This window comes from Ovis aries, chromosome 5 (assembly GCF_016772045.2).
Source record: "Ovis aries strain OAR_USU_Benz2616 breed Rambouillet chromosome 5, ARS-UI_Ramb_v3.0, whole genome shotgun sequence".
Lineage (NCBI taxonomy): Eukaryota > Metazoa > Chordata > Mammalia > Artiodactyla > Bovidae > Ovis > Ovis aries.
Genome location: NC_056058.1, coordinates 5,994,701 through 6,022,556, shown reverse-complemented (window position 1 = coordinate 6,022,556; position 27,856 = coordinate 5,994,701). Strand labels below are relative to the sequence as shown.

Genomic DNA, 27,856 nt, shown 5'->3' with positions numbered 1-27,856 from the left:
AATAAAGACAGGGTCAAATCCTGCGCTGGCACAGTCCTGCCTCACTCTCCTCACCCTGATCCTGTCTGGCCTTTCTTTCACCCAAAGGCTTTGATTGTATGACCCACGCCAGGGCTCTTTCTGGTGCCGAGGAAGGCACCACGGCCATAGCAGACAGCATCCCACCTCTTGGAGCCACGTTCTAGTCGGGGAGACACTGTGAGCTCTGGGAGGGCAGGATGTTTATGTGTTTTGTTCACTGAGGTGGTACCTGTCCTTAGGAGAGCTCCTGACTATGAAATGTTTGTGAAATAAAAGCAAAGCAGCACACGCGTGACGTTTGGGGTGCAACAAGACCTTTGAAGGAAATAGGGCAAGAGAAACAGGTAGAGCGTGCAAGGGCTGCTGTTAAGAAAGTCAGGTAAGTCTGGTGGAACAGCATTTTAGGCAGAAGGAACAGCAACTGCAAAGGCTCTGAGGAGGGAAACTGATGAGTCCTTTACATACAAAGTGTTTAAGAGTTTTTACATCCATCTCTTAAGAAGTTATTATAAATTTTATATCAATACGGTTGAGTTATATGATTACATATTCATATATATTATGCAAAATTGTTCAGTCACTACTGCCGACTCTTTATGACCCCATGGACTGCAGCCTGCCAGGCTCCTCTGTCCTTCACTGTTTCCCAGAGTATGCTCAAATTCATGTTCATTGAGTTGGTGATGCTGTCTAACCATCTCATCCTCTGCCATCTTCTTCTGCTTTGGCTTCAATCTTTCCCACCATCAGGGTCTTTTCCATGAGTCGGGTCTTCACATCAGGCGGCCAAAGTATTGGAGCTTCAGCTTCAGCGTCAGTCCTTCTAATAAATATTCAGGGTTGATTTCCTTTAGGATTGACTGCTTTGATCTGCTTGCAGTCCAAATATACATATTAAAATACCATTCTATAATTTAATCCTCACAACAGTCTTGTAAGGTTGTGCTATTATTCCAGATGGGGAACAATGATAGTACCTGAGGTGGCAAGATATAAGCATCGTTAATAAACTAAGGGAGACAATCTTGAAACTAAGAGAACAGAATATATGCAGTTTTATCTCAAAATGCCTTCATCCCCCCTGACTTATTTTTATGAAGTCCCTATAAGGCTAAGATATAAGTAATCCTTTGCCTTGTTGAGTCGGGAAATATCACCACAGCAGTTAAATACACCTAGCTTTTTCTTTTTAAAAACATAAACTCAATTTTGGAATAATTTCAGATTTACAGATTAAGTTGTGAAGATAGTTTGAAGGTTCCCATTTACCTGCTCCTCACCCAGCTTCCCCTGATGTTAACAGCTTACATAACTAAAGTATGTTTGTCAAAACTAAGAAAGTAACGCGGGGACAATATTATTAGCTATCAACTTTATTGGGATCATATGTTGTTGGTTTTTTTAAAAATTTGTATCTTTTTAAATTTCTAATTTATTTTTGGCTGCACTGGGTCTTCACTGCTTTGCGTGGGCTTTCTCTAGTTGCAATGTATGGCGCTACTCTCCGTTTAGATGCCCAGGCCTCTCATTGCTGTGGCTTCTCTTTTTGTAGAGCACAGACTCTAAGCACACGGGCTTCAGTACTTGCAGCACGCAGGCTCAGTAGTTGCAGCACGCAGGCTCAGTACTTGCAGCATGCAGGCTCAGTACTTGCAGCACTCAGGCTCAGTACTTACAGCACGCAGGCTCAGTACTTGCAGCATGCAGGCTCAGTACTTGCAGCACTCAGGCTCAGTACTTATAGCACGCAGGCTCAGTAGTTGCAGCACGCAGGCTCAGTACTTGCAGCATGCAGGCTCAGTACTTGCAGCACTCAGGCTCAGTACTTGCAGCACGCAGGCTCAGTAGTTGTGGCGCACAGGTTTAGGGGCTCCACGGCATGTGGAATCTTCCTGGACCAGGGATTGAACCTTCGTCCCCTGCATTGGCAGGTGGATTCCCACTTACCGTGTCACCACGGAAGTCCAGGATCATATGTTTTTCAGTGAGTTCCTTTTTTCTGTTCTAGGATTCCCAATTTAATTTAGCATATAGTTTTTAATTAAATACAATTGGAGCTAATTCTTGTATAACCAAGATCATTTAAGAAATTAAATCCTAAAATTCCTGTTCTCCAATGCAAAATGTCACTAATCCTCTCAAACCAATCTCTTTGAAGATGTATTTTGGGCCAAGGAATATCAATGCGTAGCATCTCTCCAGGTTTTAACTTAATCCATCTCGCAAGAAGGAGCTTCCCAGGTGGTGCTAGTGCTAAAGAACCTGCCTGCCAATTCAGGAGACATAAGAGGTGCAGGTTCAGTCAATGGTTCAGGAAGATCCCCTGGAGGAGGGCATGGCAACCCACTCCAGGATTCTTGCCTGGAGAATCTCATGGACAGAGGAGCTACTGGTGGGCTACAGTCCATAGGGTCGCAAACAGTCGGAGATGACTGAAGCGACTTAGCACATATGCATCACCCAAGAGGTGTTTACAAGTCTGGCTTCCTATAGAAGTTCCTTGGGGCTGGATTCCTAGGTGTCTTTCAGTCTGAAACCAAGATCACATTGCCTTTTTCTACAGAATTCTTACTGTGTAGGAGTCCAATGTGCTTGCTTCTCCAAGGATGACAAGTATGTCTATGCAGGCTTGAAAGATCGCTCCATAATTGTCTGGAGTGTGCTGGATGGTGAGTCATTTTGCTTTGAGGGTAGGACTGAGCTTAGATCTGGAGACAAAAGACCCTGTTCTGGATCCTTGCCATTAGAGGGCTCTGCTCTGACCTCCCTTCATTGGGTCCATCTGCTTGGGGGGGCAGGTATCTGCAGCCTCAGGGAACAGGCCCAACTGGAGCTATACCTCTTCTTCTAGAACCCATGCTCTGAAACCCTGGAACTCCAGAACACCCTCCCCACCTGCCCCGGAAGCCCTCTTTAGGGCCTCTGTGGGCCTCTTTCCCAGGTCTATCCTTCTGAAAGTGGGCTATGCCTTGAGTGTGCACACCCCCAGGCTGTGAGAGTGATTGTGGAACGGTGTGCATGGAGTCTGGATGTGTGAACTGGGTGGGGATTCACATGTATGTATCTGAGGCCCTCTAGGGATGTAGGATGGAGTTGGATGTGGGCAGAGAAGGGGAAAATCACAGACAGCTGAGGTCTCCCACACGGTTATATTTGGACATGGAACTGAAGAGCCTGAGAATCCTCAACCCAAACCTGACCTTCCAGGTGTTCTGAAGGTATATCAACCAATGTAGGATAGAATATATTTCATTTAATACAATAGTTTATTAGCTGGATTTACAATGTTTACATATTGTATCTTATAGGATGTTGACCTTCATTCATTCTCTTTCCTGAGGCCCTGTAAATGTTTGGGGAACCCTGTTTAACATCAACCACTTTGAAAACTCCACATTTCTCATTCTGTTAAACATCACACTAAGGATGTATTACAGAGAAAGCAATGGCAATTCACTCCAGTACTCTTGCCTGGAAAATCCCATGGACGGAGGAGCCTGGTAGGCTGCAGTCCATGGGGTCACTAAGAGTCAGACACGACTGAGCAACTTCACTTTCTCCTTTCACCTTCATGCGTTGGAGAAGGAAATGGCAACCCACTCCAATGTTCTTGCCTGGAGAATCCCAGGGACGGGGGAGCCTGGTGGGCTGCCGTCTATGAGGTCGCACAGAGTCAGACACGACTGAAATGACTTAGCAGCAGCAGCAGCAAGGACATATTAACAGAAGTTAACATTTCTTGTGTACTGGATACTGTCACCAAGTCATTTCATTATCTCAGTACACATCCGCCTTTTATAAAATGTGAGGCTCTGAGAGATGGGCTGGGCTATGGTTTGAAGCTGGTCTACCTGTCCCCCATGGGTACCTTTGTCAGATTCTCCTATAGAGAGAGCGACCCTTTTGACACTGGCAGGGAGGGGTAGGAGTTATTGCTATCCCCATTTGACAAATGAAGAAGCTGAAGTTCAGAGTTGATTAAGGAATTTTCTCAGGGTCATAAAGCAAGTAAGTGGCTGAATGAATAGCAGATAGAGTTGAATATATTGTAATCAAATACATTATAACTGAAAACACTATGATTGAATCAATATAATTGAATAGCTATACTCTAATACACTGCAACTAAATACACTGTATTCTAATACAGTGTAATAAAGATGCCTGGCACAATGTCACAGATGGCTCAGAAGCTAAGGTCTGTGGACTGTGGCCTTAAAAGCCCATCCTGCACAGGTTCACAACCTCTTTTCCCACTTCTTCTTCAATAATAATATTGACTGAATTCACTCTGGGATGAAACTGATACTTAGCACTTGACATGCATACCATCTTCAAATCTTCAGAATTCCCCTCAGCAGGTAGGCTCAGTTATCATTCCCATATTGTGGATGAAGCAAGAGGGACTGAGAATTTTGCTGTCATGCCTAAGCGAGTAAGGGGGATAGAAGAAATTTGACCCCATGCAGCTAACTCTCAAATGTGTGAGACTGGATCTCTGTGGCTGCATTTTTATCATTTGTGCCCATTCCCCCACTTTCCCCTACAGGCACACTGTTGGCTGTCCAGTTTGTCCATGCCGTGGTGAACAGAATCATCCCAACCTCCAATGGCTTCATTGCCCCCTCCAGACACGGCTATCTCATCCGTGAGCGTTTCCAGTGCCCTTCGTCAAGACTCTCACAACAGGACCCTCTCAAGAACTTCAAGAAAGCAGTGTGGATGGTCAAATCCAGGCAGAGAGAAGAGCTGGCAGCTGCTGCAGGAGCACCCCAGGACTTGAGGTCAGAGAGTGCCCAGGGAAATGAATCCAAATCAAACAAACGCTCACAAGTCTGCCTGCTGGTGTAAGACCCCCCTATGGCGCCAAGTGAGTTAGTCCCATTCAGTCCAACTGAAGCAAAAGGAAAGTATGTGTTGATAAATATCTGGACTCGAAGCCTCCAATTATGTGACTCAGACCTTTTTTCCTACCATCTTTCCATTTTCTTCTCTCCTCAGCTGTATTCTCAGGTCTATCCCCAGATTAGCATCATGACAGCCAAGTTCAGCAGAAAAGAAGGTCTCTTTCCAACAGTTTGATCCAAAGTCCTGGTTCTAAATCTGTTAGCCCCAGTTAGTTCATACACCCATCCCAGGACACAAAGATATCTTTGAGGAAAATGCAGCACTCTGCTTGGTGGTCCTGACCCCACGTCCATCCAGACTGAGGTTGGGGTCGACACCACCCAACTCTGCAGACTGAGAATGGGAGAGGCTACTCCTCAGGGTAACTGGGGTGCTAGTCAAGCTGGGGATGGATGGATGGATGTGAGACCAACTAAACCACAAACCACAAAGGACCACAGAACCTTACAGTTTATAAAGCACCAGGTGCTATGGTCTGATCCTTATCACAGCCCATACTTCAGAGAGGGCAGGAGTTTCTGCTTCCATTTTACAGATAAGGAAACAGCCGTGCAGAGTTAGCTGTGATTTGCTCACGATCATGAGCCTGAGGTGCGAGAGAACTCTGAGAAATTAGAATCCAGAGCCTTCCTGTTCCAATTTTTGTTGGGAACACCTCACTCGAATTTTAGACCCAGAAGCACAACCATCAGTTCCATGGATGGCACATTCAAATGCCCACAGGGACCAACAAGTAATCAAGATGGTTGCTGTGCACTGGGGTGACCAGCAGATTACGATGGCGACAATGCCAACATGGAGGGCTTTGCTCTGTCTGGGCACGAGACACGAGAAGGAGAAGCTTGACTCTACCCCAGAATGGCCCTGGGGAGAGCAGCCCACTGGTGCCAGAGCTTCCTGTTGTCACAAGTAAAGCCAGAAATCTGGATTTTTATGAGAAATGTCCTCATTTTAACCAGGTTGGCAGTTGGTTCAAATTTGCATTTATAGGCACACTTGGCTCGTGTCTCTAGTTCATTGTGACCCAATTTGGCATTAAAACAGTAAACTTGTTATCATTCTTCCATCTATGCTCCTTGGCTCTCAAACTATGAGGCCAGAGACGCTTTTTATCTTAAAAACTGGAGACTCTCGGAAGCAGATGGATAAAGCTGCCAACATCTTCCTACCATGCTTTTGGACCATCTCTGCCTTGTGCAAGTTGAAAAGTCTGAGTTTCTGCTCCACTTAAATGGCTTTTTCTCTTTTGCCTGCAGCCTTCTAAAAGCCCCCACTTGCTTCTGGGGCTTTTGCTGTAAGGATAGCAGAGTCCAAACCTTCAAGGTGCTATTCCATCCTCTCCTCCCCCGCCACCTCCAACTGAATTCCAGACAGAAAAAAACAGCCTTAGAAATAGAGGCCTTTGAGCTGGATGTGACCTGACCAATGGTCTCATTCAGCCATTTTTAAAACTAGTGTTCCAAGGAGGGCTTTGACAGTTCTGCAAATATTACTTAGCATCAAATTCCACTTAAAAATGTTTTATAACTGTAATTTAAAAATATACATTGGGTAGCAGTTTTTAAGGTGTTGGAAATAACTAACATAGGATTCTCCTGCCATCTCCATTTAACTTAGAGGGGACGGGAGCCCTTGAAAGAAAATAAAAGCTACTCTTTGCACCATGTCTGTGTGAATCAGGGGTTTACCCAATGCATAAATAAGATTTAGCTACAACTTCCGGTTTAAAATATGAGTGTCCATCTCAGCAGCCTCAGTGAGAATCAGTTGCTTCATATGTAAACACTAACTTGGCTATAGGAAAGAATTTTTTTTACTAATAAAATGCTACTTTGAATTGTTGCTTACCGTGGTATTTCTGTAGAGAGTCTTCATTTAAGAAAGTGTTCGGTTGCTATGAATGTTTGACAAGCACAGTGCTTTGTAGCGGAGTGACTTGCTTGAGGTTCCCCAGCTGTGGTGGAGCCAGGGTGAGAGCATGGTTATTGTGCCAACAGGACTGTATTAACATACTATCCAAACTGAAACACTTTTTGACAGTGAAAGGGAGTGATCCAAACAATTATTCCAGGACAACTACAACAAGCTGGCTATCCCAGGACAATTGGAATATACAGCTCCTCTAGCTATAGCAGGGATTAATTTATATTAAATTCTAGAGAGTCCTTTTAAAAATGAAACGTGACATATAACATTGTATTAGCTTCAGGTGTACAATATAATGATTCGATATTTGTATACATTATGAAATGATCACAAGAAGTGTAGTTAATATTCAACACTGGGCTTCCCAGGTGGATCAGTGGTAAAGAATCCACCCGTCAAGGCAGGAGATGCAGGAGGTGTGATGTCTGGGTCGGGAAGATCCCCAGGGGAGGAAATGGCAACCCATTCCAGTATTCTTGCCTGGGAAAATGCCAAGGACAGAGGAACCTGGTGGGCTACAGTCCATGGAATTGCAGAGAGTCAGACACAACTGAGTCACACACACACACACACACACACACACACAGTTGATTTACAACAGTGTCTTTATTTCAGGTGTACAGCAAAGTGACTTAGTTATATACAGTGGGTTGGCCAAAAGCTTCATTTGGGATGTTATGGGAAAATCCGAATGAACCTTTTGGCCAACCCACTATTTATATGTGTGTGCGTCTATTCTTTTTCAGATATGTTTCCCTTACAGAATATTATAAAATATTGAGTTTAGTTCCCTGCGCTATACAGTGGGTCCTTCTTGGTTATCTATTTTATATATATTAATAGTAGCATGTATATGTTAATGCCAAACTGTAGGTGAATTTCTGTTTTGTATATAAGTTCATTGGTATCTTTTTTTTAGGTTTCCCATGTAAGCAATATCATATATTTGTCTTTTTTCTGTCTGGCTTACTTCACTTAGTATGATAATCTCTAGGTTCATCTACGTTGTTGCAAATGACATTATTTTCATTCTTTTCTTGGTAAGAACTTTTAAGACCTACTGTCCTAGCAACTTTCAAATATACAATTCAGTTCAGTTCAGTCCAGTCGCTCGGTCATGTCCAACTCTCTGCAACCCCATGGACTGCAGCATGCCAGGATTCCCTGTCTAACACCAACTCCGGGAGTTTACTCACACTCATGTCCGTTGGGTTGGTGATGCCATCCAACCATCTCATTCTCTGTCATCCCCTTCTCCTCCTGCCTTCAATCTTTCCCAGCATCAGGGTCTTTTCAAATGAGTCAGTTCTTCACATCAGATGGCCAAAGTATTGGAGTTTCAGCTTCCACATCAGTCCTTCCAAAGAAATTCAGATTGATTTTCTTGAGGATGGACTGGTTGGATCTCCTTGCAATCCAAGGGACTCTCAAGAGTCTTCTCCAACACCACAGTTCAAAACCATCAATTCTTCGGTGCTCAGCTTTCTTCACAGTCCAACTCTCACACCCATACATGACCACTGGAAAAACCATAGCTTTGACTAGACAGACCTTTGTTGGCAAAGTAATGTCTCTGCTTTTTACTATGCTGTCTAGGGTGGTCATAACTTTTCTTCCAAGGAGCAAGCATTTTAATTTCATGGCTGCAATCACCATCTGCAGTGATTTTGGAGCCCAAAAAAATAAAGTCTGACACTGTTTCCACTGTTTCCCCATCTATTTCCCACGAAATGATGGGACCAGATGCCATGATCTTCGTTTTCTGCATGTTGAGTTTTAAGCCAACTTTTTCACTCTCCTCTTTCACTTTCATCAAGAGGCTCTTTAGTTCTTCTTTGCTTTCTGCCAAAAGGGTGGTGTCATCTGCATATCTGAGGTTATTGATATTTCTCTTGGCAATTCTGATTCCAGCAAATATACAATACAGTATTATTAACTATAGTCACCAGATTGTACATGACACTTCCAGGACTTATTTATCATAAGTTATTTTTGGTGAGAAGTCAGCTTCCTTATTAGTTGGTTACACAAATAATAATGCATTATCACAGCAAGCAATCAAATAGAAAGAGGCTATAAGGTAAAAATCAGAAGTAGGGTGATCAGGGTGACTTGGTACACGAGACTTTCCAGTAGTCATGTGTGGATGTGAGAGTTGAACTATAAAGAAAGCTGAGTGCCGAAGAATTGATGCTTTTGAACTGTGGTGTTGGAGAAGACTCTTGAGGGTCCCTTGGACTGCAAGGAGATCCAACCAGTCCATCCTAAAGGAGATCAGTGCTGGGTGTTCAATGGAGGGACTGATGTTGAAGCTGAAACTCTAATACTTTGGCCACCTGATGCGAAGAACTAACTCCTTGGAAAAGACCCTGATGCTGGGAAAGATTGAAAGCAAGAGGAGAAGGGGATGACAGAGGATGAGATGGCTGGATGGGATCACCGACTCAATGGACATGAGTTTGAGCAAACTCCAGGAGCTGGCCATGGGCTGGCTGGGAGGCCAGGCATGCTGCAGTCCATGGGGTCGCAAAGAGTCAGACATGACTGAGCAACTGAACTGAACTGATGCCACTTAAAAGCAAAAGCTCCATGTTATGATAACTCTTCAGTCACTGGCAAATCAGGATATCTGGTCACCTAAACAGCTCTTTGGAACTCTGCATTCAGATGCTTATATCTTTCCTTTTCTCCTTTGCTTTTTGCTTCTCTTCTTTTCACAGCTATATGTAAGGCCTCCCCAGACAGCCATTTTGCTTTTTTGCATTTCTTTTCCTTGGGGATGGTCTTGATCCCTGTCTCCTGTACAATGTTACGAACCTCAGTCCATAGTTCATCAGGCACTCTATCTATCAGATCTAGTCCCTTAAATCTCTTTATCACTTCCATTGTATAATCATAAGGGATTTGATTTAGGTCATACCTGAATGGTTTAGTGGTTTCCCTACTTTCTTCAATTTAAGTCTGAATTTGGCAATAAGGAGCTCATGATCTGAGCCACAGTCAGCTCCCAGTCTTGTTTTTGCCGACTGTATAGAGCTTCTCCATCCTTGGCTGCAAAGAATATAATCAATCTGATTTCGGTGTTGACCATCTGGTGATGTCCATGCATAGAGTCTTATCTTGTGTTGTTGGAAGAGGGTGTTTGCTATGACCAGTGTGTTCTCTTGGCAAAACTTTATTAGCCTTTGCCCTGCTTCATTCCGGATTCCAAGGCCAAATTTGCCTGTTACTCCAGGTGTTTCTTGACTTCCTACTTTTGCATTCTAGTCCCCTATAATGAAAAGGACATCTTTTTTGGGTGTTAGTTCTAAAAGGTCTTGTAGGTCTTCATAGAATCGTTCAATTTCAGCTTCTTCAGCGTTACTGGTTGGGGCATAGACTTGGATTACTGTGATATTGAATGGTTTGCCATGGAAACAGATATCATTCTGTCAGTTTTGAGATTGCATCCAAGTACTGCATTTCTGACTCTTTTGTTGACCATGATGGCTACTCCATTTCTTCTAAGGGATTCCTGCCTGCAGTAATAGATATAATGGTCATCTGAGTTAAATTCACCCATTCCAGTCCATTTTAGTTCACTGATTCCTAGAATGTCGACGTTCACTCTTGCCATCTCGTTTGACCACTTCCAACTTGCCTTGTTTCATGGACCTAACATATGCAATATTGCTCTTTACAGCATCGGGCCTTGCTTCTATCACCAGTCACATCCACAACTGGGTATTGTTTTTGCTTTGGCTCCATCCCTTCATTCTTTCTGGAGTTATTTCTCCACTGATCTCCAGTAGCATATTGGGCACCTACTGACCTGGGGAGTTCCTCTTTCAGTATCTGATCATTTTGCCTTTTCATACTGTTCATGGGGTTCTCAAGGCAAGAATACTGAAGTGGTTTGCCATTCCCTTCTCCAGTGGACCACATGACTGTGTGGATCACAATAAACTGTGGAAAATTCTGAAAGAGATGGGAATACCAGACCACCTGACCTGCCTCCTGAGAAACCTATATGCAAGTCAGGAAGCAACAGTTAGAACTGGACATGGAACAACAGACTGGTTCCAAATAGGAAAAAGGAGTACGTCAAGGCTGTATATTATCACCCTGCTTATTTAACTTCTATGCAGAGTACATCATGAGAAATGCTGGACTGGAAGAAGCACAAGCTAGAATCAAGATTGCCAGGAGAAATATCAATAACCTCAGATATGCAGATGACACCACCCTTATGGTAGAAAGTGCAGAGGGACTAAAAAGCCTCTTGATGAAAGTGAAAGTGGAGAGTGAAAAAGTTGGCTTAAAGCTCAACATTCAGAAAATGAAGATCATGGCATCTGGTCCCATCACTTCATGGGAAATAGATGGGGAAACAGTGGAAACAGTGTCAGACTTTATTTTGGGGGGGCTCCAAAATCACTGCAGATGGTGACTGTAGCCATGAAATTAAAAGACGCTTACTCCTTGGAAGAAAAGTTATGACCAACCTACATAGCATATTCAAAAGCAGAGACATTACTTTGCCAACTAAGGTCCGTCTAGTCAAGGCTATGGTCTTTCCAGTGGTCATGTATGGATGTGAGAGTTGGACCGTGAAGAAAGCTGAGCACAGATGAATTGATGCTTTTGAACTGTGGTGTTGGAGAAGACTCCTAAGAGTCCCTTGGATTGCAAGGAGATCCAACCAGTTCATTCTGAAGGAGATCAGCCCTGGGATTTCTTTGGAAGGAATGATGCTGAAGCTGAAACACCAGTACTTTGGCCACCTCATGCGAAGAGTTGACTCATTGGAAAAGACTCTGATGCTGGGAGGGATTGGGGGCAGGAGGAGAAGGGGACGACCGAGGATGCGATGGCTGGATTGCATCACCGACTCGATGGATGTGAGTCTGAGTGAACTCCGGGAGTTGGTGATGGATAGGGAGGCCTGGTGAGCTGCGATTCATGGGGTCGCAGCGAGCAACTGAACTGAACTGAACTGAACTGAAACAGCTCTTAATCCCCCAATTCCTGCCCCCTAGGGCCATACCTTTTGACCAACTTCACCCATTTCACCGGACCCTACCTCCTTCCTTTGGCAGCCCCCAATCTGCTTTCTGTATCTATAAGTTTGAGGGGCGGTATTTTTTTAATTTATCTTTAAAATATTTATTTATTGGGCTATGCCAGGTCTTACTTGCGACATGCAGGATCTTTCATTACGGCGTGAGAACTCTTAGTTGCAGCATGTGGGATCTAGGTCCCTGACCATGGGTTGAACCTGGGCCCTCTTCATTGGGAGTGCCAAATCTTAGCCACTGGACTTCCAGGAAAGTCCCTGGCAGGGTTTAGTTAATTTAAAAATTTTAACTTTAAAGTCTAGAGTTTTTTTTGTTTTTTTTTTTTTTGCTAAACTCTGTGAAAACATTCAAACCCGCAGCAAAGTTGCAATATTGAGGACAATGAACATGTATTTATGAGATTCCCCGATTGCCCTACTGCTGCGAATCTCCTGCTAAACCAATTCGAAGTGACACTGGGGCTAGGGTGAGAAGAGTGGAGGGAGCACCCAGACACAAAGTTAAAGAGGCACCGAAAATAGTCAACCATCAAAACAGACGTTGGGTTACCACAACGTTTAAATCAAAATGAATGAAAATGCATATTGAACAAAATGCCAACATTTTCAATAAAACTGGATTCTGATCCTGTATTTGCACAGACTGCTCACCCTAATTCTGGCCCTGGTGATATCAAGACACTTCAGTGCTTATGTAAAGAGGCATCTTTAAGGAAGAAGGTCATTCTACATAACTGCACACACCTGCCCAAACTAACAATCAGTTCATTTCAGTTCATTTCAGTCGCTCAGTCGTGTCCAACCCTTAGCGACTCCTTGGACTGCAGCCTACCAGGCTCCTCCATCCATGGGATTTTCCAGGCAAGAGTACTGGAGTGGGGTGCCACTGCCTTCTCCGATATGCTGTCTAGGTTGGTCATAACTTTCTTCCAAGGAGTAAGCGTCTTTTAATTTCATAGCTGCAGTCACCATCTGCAGTGATTTTGGAGCCCCCAAAATAAAGTCTGACACTGTTTCCACTGTTTCCCCATCTATTTCCCATGAAGTGATGGGACCAGATGCCATGATCTTTGTTTTCTGAATGTTGAGCTTTAAGCCAACTTTTTCACTCTCCTCTTTCACTTTCATCAAGAGACTTTTTAGCTCCTCTTCACTTTTTTGCCATAAGGGTGGTGTCATCTGCGTATCTGAGGTTATTGATATTTCTCCCGGCAATCTTGATTCTAGCTTGTGCTTCTTCCAGCCCAGCGTTTCTCATGATGTACAATAGGCATTCCTAAGTTTTCTAATTAGTCTTAAAGCATCCCTAATTAGCTATTTCTTCAAACTAGGATGCAATCAAGATTTGTTCACCCATTGCACTGCATTCGTTTGCTTTGTCGCTAGTCTCATATTGGAGAGCAGGAGTCAGCAAGCCACAGACTACATGTTTGTTTTTGTAAATAAAGTTTTATTGAAACACAGCCATGCCTGTTCATTTGCATATTATCTATGGCTGTTTTCATGCTACAGTGACAGAGGATGTATGAACCCAAAGTGAAAAATACTTACAGTCTGGCTCTTTGTACTTATTTATACTGCATACTTTAATACTGTGTGTATTATACAGACATACAATAAACATACATATTTATATTGTATATAACATTTATAATACTTTTATTATATAGTTATTTGTTTAAAATATAAAATATAGGGACTTCCATGGTGAACCAGTGGCTAAAGCTCCATGTTCCCAATGCAGAGGGCCTGGGTTTGATCCCTGGTCAAGGAACTAGATCCCACATGCAGCAAGTAAACAGTTTGCATGCTGCGACAAAGCTCAAAGATCCCACATGCCACAACCAAGACCTGCACAGCCAAACAAATAAATTTCAAATATATATATATAAAATATTTACAGTCCGCCAACCCTGGCCTTAAATGACTTGATTAGATTTAGAGCAGACATTTTCTTAAACGGACGTTTAGGTTCACAGCAAAATTGAGCGGAAGGCACAGCGATTTCTCATATCCCCCCTCCACCCACACGTGTCATTTCCTCCATTATCAACATCCCCACCAAAGCAGTCCGTTTGTCACACCTGAAGAACCTACATTGACACCTCATCATCACACGGTGAACGGTTTTGAGAAGACTACTTCATAGGGTATGAGTGAGCTATCAGTTCAGTTCAGTTCAGTTCAGTCGCTCAGTCGTGTCCGACTCTTTGCGACCCCAAGAATTGCAGCACGCCAGGCCTCCTTGTCTATCACCAACTCCCGGAGTTCATTCAGACTCGCGTCCATCGAGTCAGTGATGCCATCCAGCCATCTCATCCTCGGTCGTCCCCTTCTCCTCCTGCCCCCAATCCCTCCCAGTATCAGGGTCTTTTCCAGTGAGTCAGTACTTCACATCAGGTGGCCAAAGTATTGGAGTTTCAGCTTCAGCATCAGTCCTTCCAATGAATATTCAGGGCTGATGGCCTTTAAGATGGACTGGTTGGATCTCCTTGCAGTCCAAGGGACTCACAGGAGTCTTCTCCAACACCACAGTTCAAAAGCATCAGTTCTTTGGCACTCAGCTTTCTTCACAGTCCAACTCTCACATCTATACATGACCACTGGAAAAACCATAGCCTTGACTAGACGGACCTTTGCTGGCAAAGTAGTATCTCTGCTTTTCAATATGCTATCTAGGTTGGTCATAACTTTTCTTGCAAGGAGTAAGCGTCTTTTAATTTCATGGCTACAGTCACCATCTGCAGTGATTTTGGAGCCCCAAAAATAAAGTCTGACACTGTTTCCACTGTTTCCCCATCTATTTCCCATGAAGTGATGGGACCGGATGCCATGATCTTCGTTTTCTGAATGTTGAGCTTTAAACCAACTTTTTCACTCTCCTCTTTCACTTTCATCAAGAGGCTTTTTGGTTCCTCTTCACTTTCTGCCATAAGAGTGGTGTCATCTGCATATCTGAGGTTATTGATATTTCTCCCAGCAAACTTGATTCCACCTTGTGCTTCTTCCAGCCCAGTGTTTCTCATGATGTACTCTGCATAGAAGTTAAATAAGCAGGGTGACAATATACAGCCTTGACGTATACCTTTCCCTATTTGGAAACAGTCTGTTGTTCCCTGTCCAGTTCTAACTGTTGCTTCCTGACCTGCATATAGGTTTCTCAAGAGGCAGGTCAGGTGGTCTGTATTCCCATCTCTTTCAGAATTTTCCACAGTTTATTGTGATCCACACAGTCAAAGGCTTTGGCATAGTCAATAAAGCAGAAATAGATGTTTTCTGGAACTCTCTTGCTTTTTCCATGATCCAGCGGATGTTGGCAATTTGATCTCTGGTTCCTCTGCCTTTTCTAAAACCAGCTTGAACATCAGGAAGTTCACGGTTCACGTATTGCTGAAGCCTGGCTTGGAGAATTTTGAGCATTACTTTACTAGCGTGTCAGAAGTGAGCTATCGCTGAGTAACAAATCACCACAAACTTAGCTGCTGAAAAGAACAGCCTTTTATTCTCTCACAGTGTCTATGGGTCAGGAATCTAGGCATAATGTAGCTGGGTTCTCTGTGCAGGGTCCTACAAGTCGTCACTGGGGCTGGGATCTCACGGACAGGGATCTCACAGACAGGCTCGGAGCCCTGATCCATGCTCCATTCGAGCTGAGCTCCTTGCAGCTGTAGGCCTGTGGCTCTTGCTCCCAGAGGCCACCTCTTTCCATAGGCAGACCATGACGTGGCTGGTTCCTCCTTCAAGGCCAACAGCATCACACATATCTGCTGCTTCAAGACTGACGTCCAGACTCTTCTAAAGAGTGCCCCTGGGATTTCCCTGGTGGTTCAGCGGTTAAGACTTCTCCTTCCAAGATACAGATGTAAAGAACAGACTTTTGGACTCAGTGGGAGAAGAAGAGGGTGAGATGATTTGACAGAATAGCACTGAAACATACACATTACCATATGTAAAACAGATAACCAGTGTGCGTTTCACACACGACACAGGGCACCCAAAGGCGGCGCTCTGTGATAACCTGGAGAGATGGGGTGGGGAGGGAGGTGGGAGGGGGCTTCAAGACGGAGGGGACACATATATGCCTATGGCTGATTCTTACTGATGTATGGCAAAAACCATCACAATATTGTAAAGTAATTATCTTCCAATTAAAATAAATAAATAAACTAAAAACAACAACAACAAAAAGATTTCTGTTTCCATTGCAGGGGGGTGATCCCTGGATTCAGGAAACTAAGATCCTACGTGCCTTGTGACCAAAAAAAAAAAAAAAAATCACATCATAAAACAATAGAGGCAATATTGTAAAAAATTCAATCAAGACTTTTTAAATGGCCCAAATATTTTAAAAAATCTTAAAAATATTTTTTTAATTAAAAAATAAAGGGTACTCTTGATTAGGTCAGGTCTACCTATACAATCTGCTTTCTGATGAATTCAAAATCAACTTCATTTGGAATCGTAAATACTCCTGAGAATTCCCTTCACCTTCACTGTGTAGACATAGACATACTGTAGGTGTGACATCCATGATGTTCCCAGTACCGCAAATACTCCAGGAAGGAAGACAAGGCAGGGCGTGCACACCAGGGCATGAGGACCTCTGGCAGCTTGTAAAACTCTGCTACAAACTGTGATTCCCAACTGCAGCGAGCTTGATCCTAATGTTTGCCACCTGGGAAGACTTAGCTAGCTCAAAATATACCGGATTTTTGATCTTCTTAATTTTGCCAAAATACTGTCCAACAAAAGACCTACCTAAGAACCTTACTTTAATGTCATTAAATTAGACAAATGATAAGGAAATTTGTGTCCCAAATTTATCTAAGCTGTCTATCCAAACTGTCATCTCTGAGGTTTTCCATTTTTTCTAATTTTTTAAAAACTACTTTTTATTTTCATATGAAATCATTTTAACTTTTTATATTGATGTACAGTCAATTTAAAATGTTGTGCTAGTTTTAGGTGTATACAGCAAATTGATTCATATGTATATACATGTGTATATATATGTATTATATTCTTTTTCAGATTCTTTTCCATTATAGGTTTGTATAATCTATTGAATATATTTCCCTGTAGGGAAATACACTAGGGGCTATACAGTAGGCCCTTGTTGTTTATCTATAAGGTTTTCAACTTAATCTGTGTAGATGAGAATAGTAAAGAAAAAAATTAGCTTAGCAACTTTGTATGCTTTATAAAAATAAGAATGAAAAGATGTACATGTCCTGTTGCCTACATATTGAACACACACACAGACACACACACACGTGCATATATTCAAGCATCCTTCAGAACCCACACACATGCCCAAGGTGGCACTGACTTGTGGTTGCGTGTTCTCCAGTTGAGTGAGGGCTTCCTCTGACCCTACGAGACCTACTAAAAGAATAGAAAACTTAAAGTCATCCTTGTGGGAGGGGGAGCAATGTAGAAGGTCTCTGGGGCTTATGAGAAGCCCATGTGTGCCATTGATTCTCGGGGGAGGGACTGCCCCCGGGAGGTGTATTGTGGATAGGACTGGTAGCCTCAGAATGCGGTTCAGTAGGCCTTAGCTTCTGTTCAGGCAGAAATGCAATGAAACTGAGCAGAATACCTTTGTGGGCTAGGAGCTATGAGTCCTCACACTTCCTTTCTCCTCACCCCCATGTCCATCCTGTGCCTCGTCCTCTCTGCTTTACCTTCTAAATATCACTCCCTTTCACCACCTTCTCTCCACCTCCCCTTCTCCTACCCTGGTCAAAACCACCATCATCCTTTGCCTGTCTAAACGATGAAACAGCCTCCCTGCTCCCTCCCTGGCTCCCCTCCAATCACTTCCCTGCAGAACAGTCAGAGTCTTTGCTTCCAACTTCCAAGCTTCTGAAACAGTTCCTTGCATAGAACCCATACGCAATTTCTACCAGCACCAAATGTCAAGTCCAAAAGCCTTAACTCATTTCATAAGAAAGAGTGGCTTGCCTTCTCTGTTCCCCCTACTCTTATCCTGCTCTCTCTCTTTCTCTCTCCCTCCCATTCCTCTGAAATCCAAGAACACTGGTTTCTTTAAGTTCTTTAAATATGCCACACTCATTCCTACCACAGGGCCTTTGCACAGCCATTTCTTCTGATTTTTCACAGTGAACACCTGCAACACAGCTCGAATATCACTACCTCTGGGAGGCCTTTCTCATCCCCTGACTGGGTTAAGTCTGTCTAGTGGCAGAAGATATTTTCCAAAAATGGTCATGGCAATAATTCCTATCTCTTCATTCTATTCCTGGGGGTTCCCAGGCGGCTCAGTGGTAAAGAATCTCCCTGCCAATGCAGGAGATCCAGGTTCGATTCCTGAGTTGGAAAGATCCTCTGGAGAAGGAAATGACAACACACTCTGGTATTCTTGCCTGGAGAATTCCATGGACGGAGGAGCCTGGCGGGCTACAGTCCATGGGGTTGCAAAGAATCGGACACGATTGAGCACACAGGCATCATGTATGCTATCTCAGAACCTGGCCACTCCCCAGGTTCTGGAGTCTGTTGGCTCTCCACTTGAATTTGGGAGGGACTTTTGATTCTGTGTGACTTGCAAAGGTAGATCAGAAAAGGCTACAAGGCTTCCACCTGGCTCAGTTGTTCCTCTCTGTGTGATTGGGCTCGGAACCTAGCTGCCATACTGTGAGGAAGCTCAGGCTACATGAGGCAGCCACATGTGGGTCATCCTGGCAATAGCCACTGGCCTCAACCTACAGCCAGAAGCAGCTGAGAGACATGTGAGTGAGTAAAGCTTCAGAGGATTCCAGCCTCAGCCTTCCAAACACCCAGCTGACACAAAGGGGCCAGCCTTCCAAGCCTGGAGGTTGGAGAACAAAATGAATGTTCTTATCACTGTAAACCTCTAAATCTGGAGATGGTAGAGTAACTGGAACAGAGTAACTGTTACACTTGTAACTTCCCTTTGAAGTATCTGTCACCTTTGAAACTTTACATCTCTGTGTGTGATTGATTTTTAGCCTTCTTGAAAGACTGATGACTCTGTGGGGGTAAAAGCCTTGTTAGTTCTGCTCACCATTCTACTCCTGCTGCTGGAAGCCCCTATGGCCGTGTCCGACTCTTTGTGACCCTATGGACTATGGCCTGCCAGTCTGCTCTGCCCATGGGATTCTCCAGGCAAGAATACTGGAGTGGGTGGCCATGCCCTCCTCCAGGGGATCTTCCTCACCCTGGGATTGAACCCGGGTCACCTTCTTTGTAGGCAGATGCTTTACTGTCTGAGCCACCAGGCAAGTCCCAATTTTACTCCTGACCCCTGGCAAACGATGCACCCGTTGCCAGCATATTCTCAGCTTTCCTGCACCTCTTCACAAGTAGAGATACCAAATGCAGATGATGTACAAGAGACCGTGGGATGGCAGAGGAGAAGTTGGGTAGTTTCTTGAGAGAGAGGATATTTGGGTTGTATTTTGCAGGATATATAGGGTGCTTTTTGTGTAATGAAGAGATTAATAGGGCTTCCGGCTGACGCATGGGGTCAGGGAGCAGCCAGGCTAAGTAGGCATTGACAGGAGTTTCTGCACAGATAGAAGGCAGCTTACTTGGGTGGAAAATTCTGCAAGAAAAGGTTCACAATTTAGGTTCACAATTGATTGCCTTCAATGCTGCATACAGGTGCTTAGATTTAACTCATAAGAAGTAGGAAGACCTTGGAGATTTGGAAGCAGTTGTGGAATGATCTCAGTTCCTGATAGCACTGTGACTGGAAAAACTGGTTAAGAGGCTCCCAAACTGGTCCTGTGGGGAAGCGATGGGAACAGGACTAGAGAAGTGAGGAGAGGAGGATCAGGACTAAGTCAAGAGCAGTTTAGCAGGGACTTCCCTGGTGTTTCAATGGCTAACACTCTGCATTCGCAACACAGTGGGCATGAGTTCAAACTCTGGTCAGGGAGTTAGATCCCACATGCCACAGCTAAGAGTTTGCATGCCACAACTAAGATCCCGCATGCTGCAATCAAGACTTAGTGCAGCCAAATAAATTAATAAACATCTTAAAAAAAAGCATTTTGGCAACACTTCAATGCAGGGCCTTGTATTGGGGTGCTGTGTGTCCATACCCCCAGTTGTTACATCAACCCTAGAAAGCAGGGGTCCAGAACCCTATTTCAGTAAATATATCAGGCTGTGTAGATCTTAGCATCTGTAGAAGCTATTTACTCCGCTGTCAAAGCGCAAAAATAGCCAGAGGTGCCCAGTAAACGAGTGGGCATTCCAGCGTTCCAGTAAACCTTAATTTTACAGACACTGAAACTTAAATTTCATAGAATTTTCACGTGGCACGGAGTAATCTGCACTACCGGAGTTTTTCCAACTTTTAAAACTGTAAAAAGCATTCTCAGCTTACTTGTGGGGCCGGACAAAAGCAGAGGCCAGCCCTTGGTTTGCCCACCGGTGGTACTTGAAGCGTTAGCAGCCTTTCAGTTTTTTGGGTAAGATCCTACAGCTAGTCCCTCCAGGAGCTTTGCCGTCCCAGCCGCCGCCAGGCCACGCCCTCCGGGGCGGAGCCAGCGCATGCGCGGCCCACCCTCGGGCGGGGGGCGGGGCGGGCCGCGGCTCCGAGTTCCAACATGGCGCACGCTGGCGGCGGCGGCGGCGTCGGCCCTGCGGGCCGGGGGCTGAGCGGCGCCCGCTGGGGTCGCTCGGGCTCCGGGGGCCACGAGAAACTGCCGGTGCACGTGAGTGGTGCCCCAGCCCTCCCTGGGGAACCCGGCCGTCCAGTCCCCGGAGGTTGGCGCCCCCTGCCAGGGCCCCGCCCGACCCTGGCCCTGCGTCGGCCTCCGCTCCGCCGGGCCCTGGACCCGCGACCCCCTGCCTCCGCCCCTCGGAGCCCGGCCTGCACCCCTCCCGCCAGGGACCCCCGGCCCCGGCCCCTTCTGCGCCGACCGCGGCCCACCGGGACCCTCCCCCTCCCCGCAGGTGGAAGACGCCCTCACCTACCTGGACCAGGTGAAGATCCGCTTCGGCAGCGATCCTGCCACTTACAATGGCTTCCTGGAGATCATGAAGGAGTTCAAGAGCCAGAGGTACCTGCGGGGCCCCTGCCCGGGGGCCGCCCCAGGGCGCGCCCTGGGCCGCAGTGGGCCTGAGCGCCGTGGGAGCCGCCAGCCCGCGCCGGCCCCCAACAGGGTGACCTTGCGCAGGTGGTGGCTGCTCGGAGCCTCGGTCCTTCTTCCAGACAACGGGACGGAAGGGTGCCCTCCTTGTGGAGCTATTGTGGGGATTCCTGGAAGGAGGGCAGGGATGCGGTGAGGCGAGTGAGGCGGTCAGGCAAGCACAGGGTGGGATCCTGTCTTTACTCAGAGTGTCGGGTTTTAAAGATAAATTTTGCTCGTCCGGGATTTTTTAAAAATTTAGATCCCCGCTCCCCCCCCCCCCCGCCCCAAGCACTACATGAAAATGTTACTTATCCAGATTAAGGAATGTTTTGGCACTTTCTCCCCCTCAAATCTTAATCCCCAAGGTGAGTGCCTTACTTGCCTCGCCCTCATCCCAGGCCTGCTTGGGAAATAACGCACACAAAATGCTTAATAAGGAACCTGGCACTTAGAAGGCATTTAAAACACATTAGCTGTTTTCATAGGCACAGGATCAAGGGGGTGAGAGATGTATCAGGGACCTCTCGATCCCCTGTCTTGTTTGACAGGGGTCTTGCTGAGACTTAGAGTGGGCCAGGGGTTCACCCAGGTTCACGTTAGAAGCAGAGGCGGGACCAGGACTCCATGCCTTCTGATTTAGATTTGTATCAGATCTACACCGTGGTGCTTTCCCCACAGAGGAAGTAATAACGGCAGGGCTCACCTGGTTTCCTTCCCAAGCCCGATGGTAGACCTTGGCCCTGACTGCAGCCCCGAGGGAGAACTCTATCTCCTCTCTCCTTGAGCTGTTACGCAGTTTCCATACGTGCAGGGCCTTTGACATTTATGCATTACCGTCAGTTGCTGGGAACAACTCCTGGGAACAGCAGATCGCTGATTCGTATGAAGTGAATTTGTCTCCCTGTTTAGAGGACTTGGCTTCCTGTCACTTCTTGGAGCTCAGGATGTGCAGCTGGCTCTCCTGACGTTTCCAGAGCCTAGCGCACGTGCTTGCGGTTTTTTGGGAGCTGTGCTGTGCGCCTGTTGTGTGGGGTTTTGGCAGGAAGATACAGGGAGCCCAGGCCTGGCTGCCTTGGTGGTGGACCACCGTCTGCAGTCACACAGTTTAGGGTGCGTCGTTGTCTGTTGAGCAGCCTGTGTCCTGGGACGGGTAAGAGAGTCAGAAGTCAGCTCGGTTCCCAGTCTGCCCCCCAAGACCCTCCTGCCCACTCCTGGTCTTCTTTGTTGCAGCATTGATACTCCGGGTGTCATCCGGCGAGTGTCGCAGCTCTTCCACGAACACCCTGACCTCATTGTTGGATTCAACGCTTTCCTCCCTCTCGGCTACAGGATAGACATTCCCAAGAACGGCAAGTTAAACATACAGTCGCCTCTGTCGAGCCAGGTATGCAGTGGTGTGAGTGACCTGGACTCAGCACCGCCCACCCTGGCCCTGGGGGTACTCATGCCAGGCAGTATATCCCGTGTGTTTCATTGGCAGGGAAGCAGGTGAAGGGCCGATCTTCTTGAAATGCTTCTAGCGCAAATCAGAGTGAATTGAAACACCTTCCCCAGCAGCCTCTGCATCCCAGATTGATCCACTTGGCAGATTTAAATCAAGAGTGGGTGTGTCTGTATGTGTCAAGGAGGCATTCTCTGAACGTAGTTTTATGTCCAGTCACAGTCAGAGATGTGGATGGACTTAAGAGTCTGTCATACAGAGTGAAGTAAGTCCGAAAGATGAAAACCAGTATTGGTATATTAGGGCATGTATTAACATGTGGAATCTAGAAAAATAGGACAGAGGAACGTAGTTCCAGGCCAGGAATGGAGACTCAGACATAGAAGACGGACGTGTGGGCACAGTGGGGGAGGGGAAGGTGGGGTGAATTGGGAGATTAGGTTTGGCATAAACACACTACCATGTGTAAAACGCTTAGCTACTGGGACCTTCGGTGTGTAGCGCTGGGAGCTCAGCTCAGGGCTCTGTGATGACCTAGAGGGATGGGGTGGGGTTGGAGGAGGAGGGAGGTCTAAGAGGGAGGGGGTGTGTGTGGCTGATTCACTTGGTTGTACGGCAGAAACTCAACATTGTGAAAGCAACTGTGTTCTGATTAAAAAAGATACTGGCAGTCGCAGCCACCAAGGTCTGGGTTTGAGGCTCCCCCTCGGAGCGCTAGGCGGCCCCCGCTTGTGCTCGGGCCGGTCATCCCTCTGAGCACCCTGGCAGCGCACAGGAGGAAGTGGTGGAGACGCGTGTGTGACCGGCCGTCTTTGTTGTGGATGTGCTTCATTTCCCTGCGGGCAGGACCGTGGACTCAGCTCAGGCTTGCGGCCCCTTCTGACTTAAGTGACAGGTGGCAGCCTCTTCTGTCTCTGCAGTCGCTTCTTGTTTGAGCTCACCGGACCCCCTGAGAAAAAGACTGTTTGAGCTTTACTTTTATAAGGTAGCCATTGTCTTTTTCTCTCCTCGGTCCCGCTGCCATTTAGGGCCTAACACATTGCTGGTGGCTTTGCTGGCCAGGGCGTTGTGGGTGTTCAGCGGCATCCCTGGCCTCCACCCGTAGGCCCTCACCCAGTCGAGACAGCCAAAAACAGATCTCCAGACAGAGCCGCATGTCTCCTGGGAGCAAAATCACAGCATTGAGAAGCCCTGGTGTGACTGAACCAGCTCTTTGAACCACCTCCTCCTCCATCTCTGCCCGAGGGGTTTTTACAGGGAAGCTAAAAATCTACTGAGAAGCATTTTGTAGGTTTCTCCGCTGTTGAAGGAGATTGAGGTTTCCTATCAATTAGGGAGTCAGGATTTGAAAAGAGAGCAGTGCGAAGCGACTTGGCAGGGGCAGGTCCCTCTCCAAGGGGGGCTAGCACACATCCCGCCTTTTCTCTACGCACGGCGGTCTTGTCAGCACGTCCACCATCAGCAAGTCATCTCATTAAAGCTGAGGAGTGCGCCTCACTTTTAAAAAGGTACTTGGAAGCCTGGGGCCATGAAAGCTTCTATTTCATGTTTGTAAATGAAGCCCCAGGATCCAGAGGTAGAGCTCGTGCCTCCAGATGATAAAAGCCTTAGCAGGGATTAACCTTCAGAACAGTCCCGGCTGGGGGAGAAAAGCGAGCTGTTTGCAGCTATGTGTGCAGGGGCACTTTGCTGAATCCGAGGCCCTGTGTAAACACTGGGTGTTGAAGAAAGAACCGGTGACCAAGCCCTAAATTGCACTCCCCATGCGGAATTTGCCTTTCTCTAGCCCCGTGGGAGTAACTGCTCCCAAGGCCGGATCTTCACGAGAGCCTCCCCTCCTCTTAAACAGCCGCGGGGCTCCCGCTGCTCCCCAAGTGACTTCGAGACCTGTTGGAGAGATAAGGAGAACAAACCAGTCTTGTCTGCCCCCGGGGTGGACTTCGTGACTGCAGGCCTGTTAACTCTGAAGAGGAGTTTGATGAGAACGCTCTCTTGATAGCTGCCTACCAGGGCTTGTTGGTCTTGCTGCAGCCTAAGAGCCGCCATGTGTGGGGCTGCTCCCCTAGCCAGAGAGGTCCGTGCCCTTCATCCCCTCCGGTCACCCGCTGCTGTCACCTTTCCAGGGCTCCCTGCTCACTAGTGCTGTGGTGATTTTCTTTTTAAACTGTTTTTCCTGGCTTCACTGTATTGAAGGACTCTGTGTGTGTGTGTGTGTCTGTGTGTCTGTGTGTGTATGTGTCTGTCAACATCACTGGGCTGCACCCACCTGATGCCAGTAGCACCCCCACCCCCCGCCAAGTATGACAGCCTTAAATGTCTCTTGACGTTGCCAAGTGTCCCCTGGGTTGGGAACAGAATCTCCCCGGTTGAGACACTGGGCCAAGGAAAAGATAAACAGACATGTGCCATGATGTGGGCAGCCTGCCCAGAGAGGGGCAGGGACCACAGCAGGAAGACCATCCCCTGGCTGCGGCCTTTGGAATCAACATCTTTTTGGATCTGGTTGACTTTAGTTATAACGTCACCTCCTCAGAGAGCCCTCCCAGTTCCCACCCCCAAGTCATTTTCACAGCATCCCGTTTTACACGTTTCAAAATAGCGTAGGAGAGCTAAGAAATAAAAAAATGCGCTATTTCCTGTTGGTTTGCCTTCCCTGGCAGGTGGGGTCCTCCAGATCAGGCCTGTCTTGTTCATGACTGTCCCCGTTCCGGGACACCTGAAGGGCGAGGCCCCGGGCGAGAGTGGTGAATCTCGGCTGCCAGTTCTGTTCAGGATAGACCCTGCCTCTCGGGGCGGCTCCTCTGTACTTGCCCAAGATCACGGCTCTTAGATGAACTTAAGAGATAAACCTTGAGGTGCAGTTTGTAGCTCAGTGTCCCCTTTACATCAAAGGGAGCCGGCTGCCTTCCCTCCGGGACGGGTCATGCAGAGTCCGTTCAGTCCCCGGGAGGCCACCTCTTGGCTTTATGTCTTAGTCATCCATGGAGCAGAGGTAGGCCACCTCCTCCGTGCCAGGCACTGGGGTTTGTTCAGATTCCCGGCTCTCCGGGCCCTTGCATGGTTGAGGTGGGGGCTCCTGCGAGACCCGTTTGGATGGATGTGAGACGCGAGGGAGTTCAGCGCCATGAGTGAAAGATAGCAGAAGGCAGGCCTGGGGAGGTGGGGGAGCAGGGGCCACGCCTGTGTCCTCTGGGGAGACTCCATGGTAGGGGCATGAAGGCCTGAGGTGGGAATGAGTGGGTGTGCCTGAGAAAGCCAGGACGCCGGTGGGGTCGGGACCTGAAGCAGAGGCTGTAGGGGAGAGAGCCAGGAGTGTGCGAAGCCAGGGGAGAGTTCTGGAAAGGCCCCTCCAGCTGCCATGCCAGAAGTGGACTTGGGGGCAAGAGAAGATCTGGGAGGCTAGAGGCGGGCCCTGGTGTGAGCCACGTGGAGTGGAGGGTGTTGTGGACCGGGGCGAGGTGTCGGTGAAAGCGAGCAATCCGGGTGACGGCAGGAAGCCTGTGGCTCTGGGTGGGTGCAGCGCCTGCTGAGATGAGCCGTGGGGCAGGGGCCGGAGGGGCCGCTGTCCCTTTGGGGATGACCCTTGAGAGGTCCCTTCAGTACCAGGCAGGGCAGGGCTGTGTGTACACTCAGATGGGCCAGTTGGCCGCGCACGGCAGTTCCTTAGTGTCCGGGAGGTGTTTCTGCCGTGCCTGGTCAAGGCCACCCACAGCAGGCAGAGCACACAAAAGCCTGGATTGTTCCAGAAAGTTTAGACCAGGGGTTGGCAAACTGTGGCCCATGGAACGAGCCAGCTAATGTTTATATGGCTGGTAGCTTTTACATTTTTCAGATTACAGTAGAATTTTTTTTTAATTGTGGTAATGTTTACATAACATAAAATTCGTCATTATAACCATTTTAACGTGTCCAATTTAGTGGCTTTTTAGTACATTTACAATACTGTGCAGCCACCACTAATTCCAGAACATTTTTACCCCAGAAAGGAACATGTACCTCCTCAGCCCTATCCTTCACACCACTCAGCCCCTGGCAGCCACTAGTCTGCTTTCTGTCTCTGTAGGTTTTCCTGTTCTGAATGCTTCATATGAGTGCAGTCATGCCCTGTATGCCTTTCTGTGTCTGGGCTTCCTTCTCTCAGCGTTGTGTTTTTGAAGGTCATCCGTGTTGTGTTGGGGCTTCCCCAGTGGCCCAGCGGTAAAGAATCCACCTGGAATGCAGTTTGATCCCTGAGTCAGGAAGATACCCTGGCGAAGGGAATGGCAACCCACTGCAGTGTTCTTGCCCAGAGAATTCCATGGACAGAGGAGCCTGGCAGGCTACAGTCCATGGGGTCGCAGAGAGTCGGACGCGACTTTAGCAGCTCACAGCACAGCAGCGTGTTGCAGCAGCGCTCCAGTCCTTGTTAAGGCTGAATGATATCCCACCACAAAAACGGAGCTCCTTTTGCTCATTCCTTCATCACTTGGTGGACACTGGGGTTGTGTCCACCTTGGACAGTTGTGAACAGCGCTGCTGTGAGCAAACACATACAAGGATTTGCTTGACCACTTGTGTTTGGTTCTTTGGGTGGATACGTAGGAGTGGAATTGCTCAGTCACCTGGTGACCATGTTTAACTTACTGAAGAATCACTGGGCTGTTTGCCACAGTGGTTGGACCATTACCGTCTGACCTTTTTTGTGGAGCCCTGGTCTGCAGGGGTGGTTCTCCGTCTTGTCGCAGTAACTCACTTCAGAGAATTGGAGGAGGCACGTGGTGCTTAAAAATGCCCCCTTATACTGGTGGGAAAGGAGCCCCAAATGAACACACAGCCGCCTCTGAAACCATCCTGGGCTCCACAGCTGCTCCCTCCCCCTGCCCCTGCTCAGCTGTTCCCACCAACAACCTGTATACCACAGAGGAACACAGGATCAGATCTCTGTTAGTTTAAGGGAAAGGTGATCAGGAGGAGCATCCCCAGAGTGATTCAGAACCAATTCCAGAGAAACAGTTCTTGAGTTGTGGCTGCTCTAGGTCTCTTGTGTGTCTGTTTTCCTGGCTTCCTAGAGTTGCCTCTGCACCCACCCCAACCGCAAATTCACCCCCACCCGAACCCCAGATTTGTATCTCAGAGTTCTGACCCTCAGTATCTCAGAATATGACTGTATCTGGAGATGGGATCTTTACAGAGATGATTGGGTAAACTGGGGCCATTAGGATGAGCCTTGATGCAGGCTGACCGGTCCTTCAAGGGAGAAATGTGGACACAGGGCGCGCCCTCAGGGGTCTGTGCGCGCAGAGGGACAGCCTGTGAGGGTGCAGCAGGAAGGAGGGCAGGTGTCCAGCCAGGAGGCCTTGGGAGGCTCCAGCCCTGCTGACCCCTTGAGCTTGGCCC

General features: G+C 47.2%; 2 protein-coding genes across 5 annotated transcripts in view; both read left to right on the top strand.

Annotated features, from left to right (window-relative positions):
• Window positions 1-6,766, top strand: part of NWD1 (NACHT and WD repeat domain containing 1) — an 85,102-nt gene extending 78,336 nt beyond the window's left edge. Inside the window, exons 18-19 of one of the 2 annotated variants that reach the window (XM_027969461.3) lie at window positions 2,585-2,690; window positions 4,571-6,766. In XM_027969461.3, coding sequence (XP_027825262.2) covers window positions 2,585-2,690; window positions 4,571-4,872 — 408 coding nt within the window. In that variant the 3' untranslated portion in view covers window positions 4,873-6,766. The remainder of the gene's footprint in view (window positions 1-2,584; window positions 2,691-4,570) is intronic. The other variant, XM_042249716.2, reaches the window with a different exon arrangement.
• A 13,729-nt stretch (window positions 6,767-20,495) lies between these two features.
• The window catches only part of SIN3B (SIN3 transcription regulator family member B), a 43,901-nt gene continuing 36,540 nt past the window's right edge, over window positions 20,496-27,856 (top strand). For all 3 annotated transcript variants that reach the window (XM_027969460.3, XM_027969459.3, XM_042249715.2), the window contains exons 1-3: window positions 20,496-20,619; window positions 20,861-20,967; window positions 22,270-22,423. In XM_027969460.3, coding sequence (XP_027825261.2) covers window positions 20,512-20,619; window positions 20,861-20,967; window positions 22,270-22,423 — 369 coding nt within the window. In that variant the 5' untranslated portion in view covers window positions 20,496-20,511. The remainder of the gene's footprint in view (window positions 20,620-20,860; window positions 20,968-22,269; window positions 22,424-27,856) is intronic.